The sequence below is a fragment of the Plectropomus leopardus genome, unplaced genomic scaffold (genome assembly GCF_008729295.1).
Source record: "Plectropomus leopardus isolate mb unplaced genomic scaffold, YSFRI_Pleo_2.0 unplaced_scaffold5197, whole genome shotgun sequence".
Classification (NCBI taxonomy): domain Eukaryota; kingdom Metazoa; phylum Chordata; class Actinopteri; order Perciformes; family Serranidae; genus Plectropomus; species Plectropomus leopardus.
This window is the reverse complement of record NW_024657061.1, coordinates 1-1,741: the sequence shown is the minus strand read 5'-3', so window position 1 is coordinate 1,741 and position 1,741 is coordinate 1. Positions and strand designations below refer to the sequence as shown.

Genomic DNA, 1,741 nt, shown 5'->3' with positions numbered 1-1,741 from the left:
GTGGGAGGAAGCCAGAGACCCCGGAGAGAACCCACGCAGCCACGGGGTGAACCTTTATAATTATATTTTTTAATTGTTTTTTTTTTTTTTTCAATTTCAGCACTTAATTCATTTTTGCTTTCCTTGTTTATACTTCTTTCTTTTTTTGTTTTTTTTACTTATTTTCAGGTGATTCTCTTGGAACAGTTTTACAAATTTCTTTCAAATATTTGGGCAATGTTTTGTAAGTTGCTCATATATTACCCAGCAGTGGTTTAGTCAAAAGGTCAAAATGGACAAAAACATTTTGGAATAGATCTCTGTGTTGCTGGCCTCCCTTCTCAGGAGTAAGCTGTCACCAGATGCCAGCCCACGGAAGATCATCGACACCCTCCGCCTGCCCTCGGGCGTGGGTGCTACCTGCGTCCTTAAAACCCCCTTCAACAGCACCCTGGACCAACTGGCCCAGACTCTAAACCCCAGTGCCAACAACTCCAAAACCTTGGCTGCCCGCTACTTTGACTCCATGTGTCTGGACTCCTTCACTCAGGGGGTCCCTCTGTCCAACTTTGTACCCCCACCTCCTTCACCAGCACCATCAGACGACCCAGATCCTCGCTTTGAGGACGGACTGTGGAACTTCACAGTGGCCCCTCCAACCACAGTCCGCGGTGAGTCCATCTCATAAGACTGCTGATGACTACTGTCATATGTGCAGCCCACTTACATGTGTGCAGTTTCAAATATATCAGCCTAAACTGTTCTGGAAATGTCTCAACATACAAACTCAGTTCCGAAAAGGTTGGGACGCTATGCCATAAAATGTGAACAGAATACAGTAATAAATCCTATATTCTATTGCATACAGAAGAAAGACAACAATGTTTTTGGGTTGTCTGGCCATCTATTCTTTTGAACACAAAATCTCCAGAATGCCTTGAGAGAATTTCTTCAAAATTTAGCACAAACATCCACTTAAACTCAAGGATGACCTGATTAGATATAGATGGCCAAAGATCAAAGTTAAAAATCATTGTGACCTTTTCTGGCTCATTCTTGTGTGCACAGTATCTCCAGAACTAGTTTTTGGTACCTTTGTGTTGGCTTCATTTTCATTCCCTGAGGTTGCAGCTTGACTTAGACACTTCAAGATATTGTTAATATAATAATATAATAATAATACTATAATAAAGTCAAAATATGAAAAGATCTGCAGTTAAAGACACCTCTTTATGTGCACTCAGAGCCTGTGACGTCTCCTCCCACCCTCCCCCTGTCCATCCATGAGCCGGTGCGTTGTACCTGCTCCATGCAGGGGACAGGCTTCTCTTGCCCCAGCGGGGTGGGGGGACGTCCCCCTCTCATGAAGGTGGTGACAGGTGACATCCTGGTGGACATCACAGGCCGGAACGTCTCTGAATATCTGCTCTTCACATCAGACAGACTGCGCCTGCACAGGTAGGACGGCTGTGGGAGCATTTCAGGGCTTTTTTTTCTTTTATTGGTGTCAACACAATAATTGAGGTTTGGATTAATTTTCAATACTGAAATGATACTTTTGTTGTAACCTTACCTTGAAAAATGTTTTTACAGTATTTTGCAACTGCTTTGGCTCAGTTTTCATTACAGATTTCTAGTGTACAAATCTAATAACACAAGAATGTAATCTTATCTTAAAATCTTATATAACATTTTTGCATTTTAACATTAAAATGTCATTATCAAATAATTCTAAAAAGTAAATTAAAATAATATATATATA

General features: G+C 41.2%; 1 protein-coding gene across 1 annotated transcript; it reads left to right on the top strand.

Moving 5' to 3' along the window:
* Positions 1 to 295: 295 nt before the first annotated feature.
* Positions 296 to 1,437, top strand: LOC121939594 (ATP-binding cassette sub-family A member 2-like; the record flags this gene model as incomplete). The annotated part of the gene is made up of 2 exons (XM_042482598.1): positions 296 to 650; positions 1,224 to 1,437. Coding segments are annotated over 2 exons (569 nt in total), but the record flags the coding sequence as incomplete, so codon positions are not given.
* Between the last annotated feature and the right edge of the window lie 304 nt (positions 1,438 to 1,741).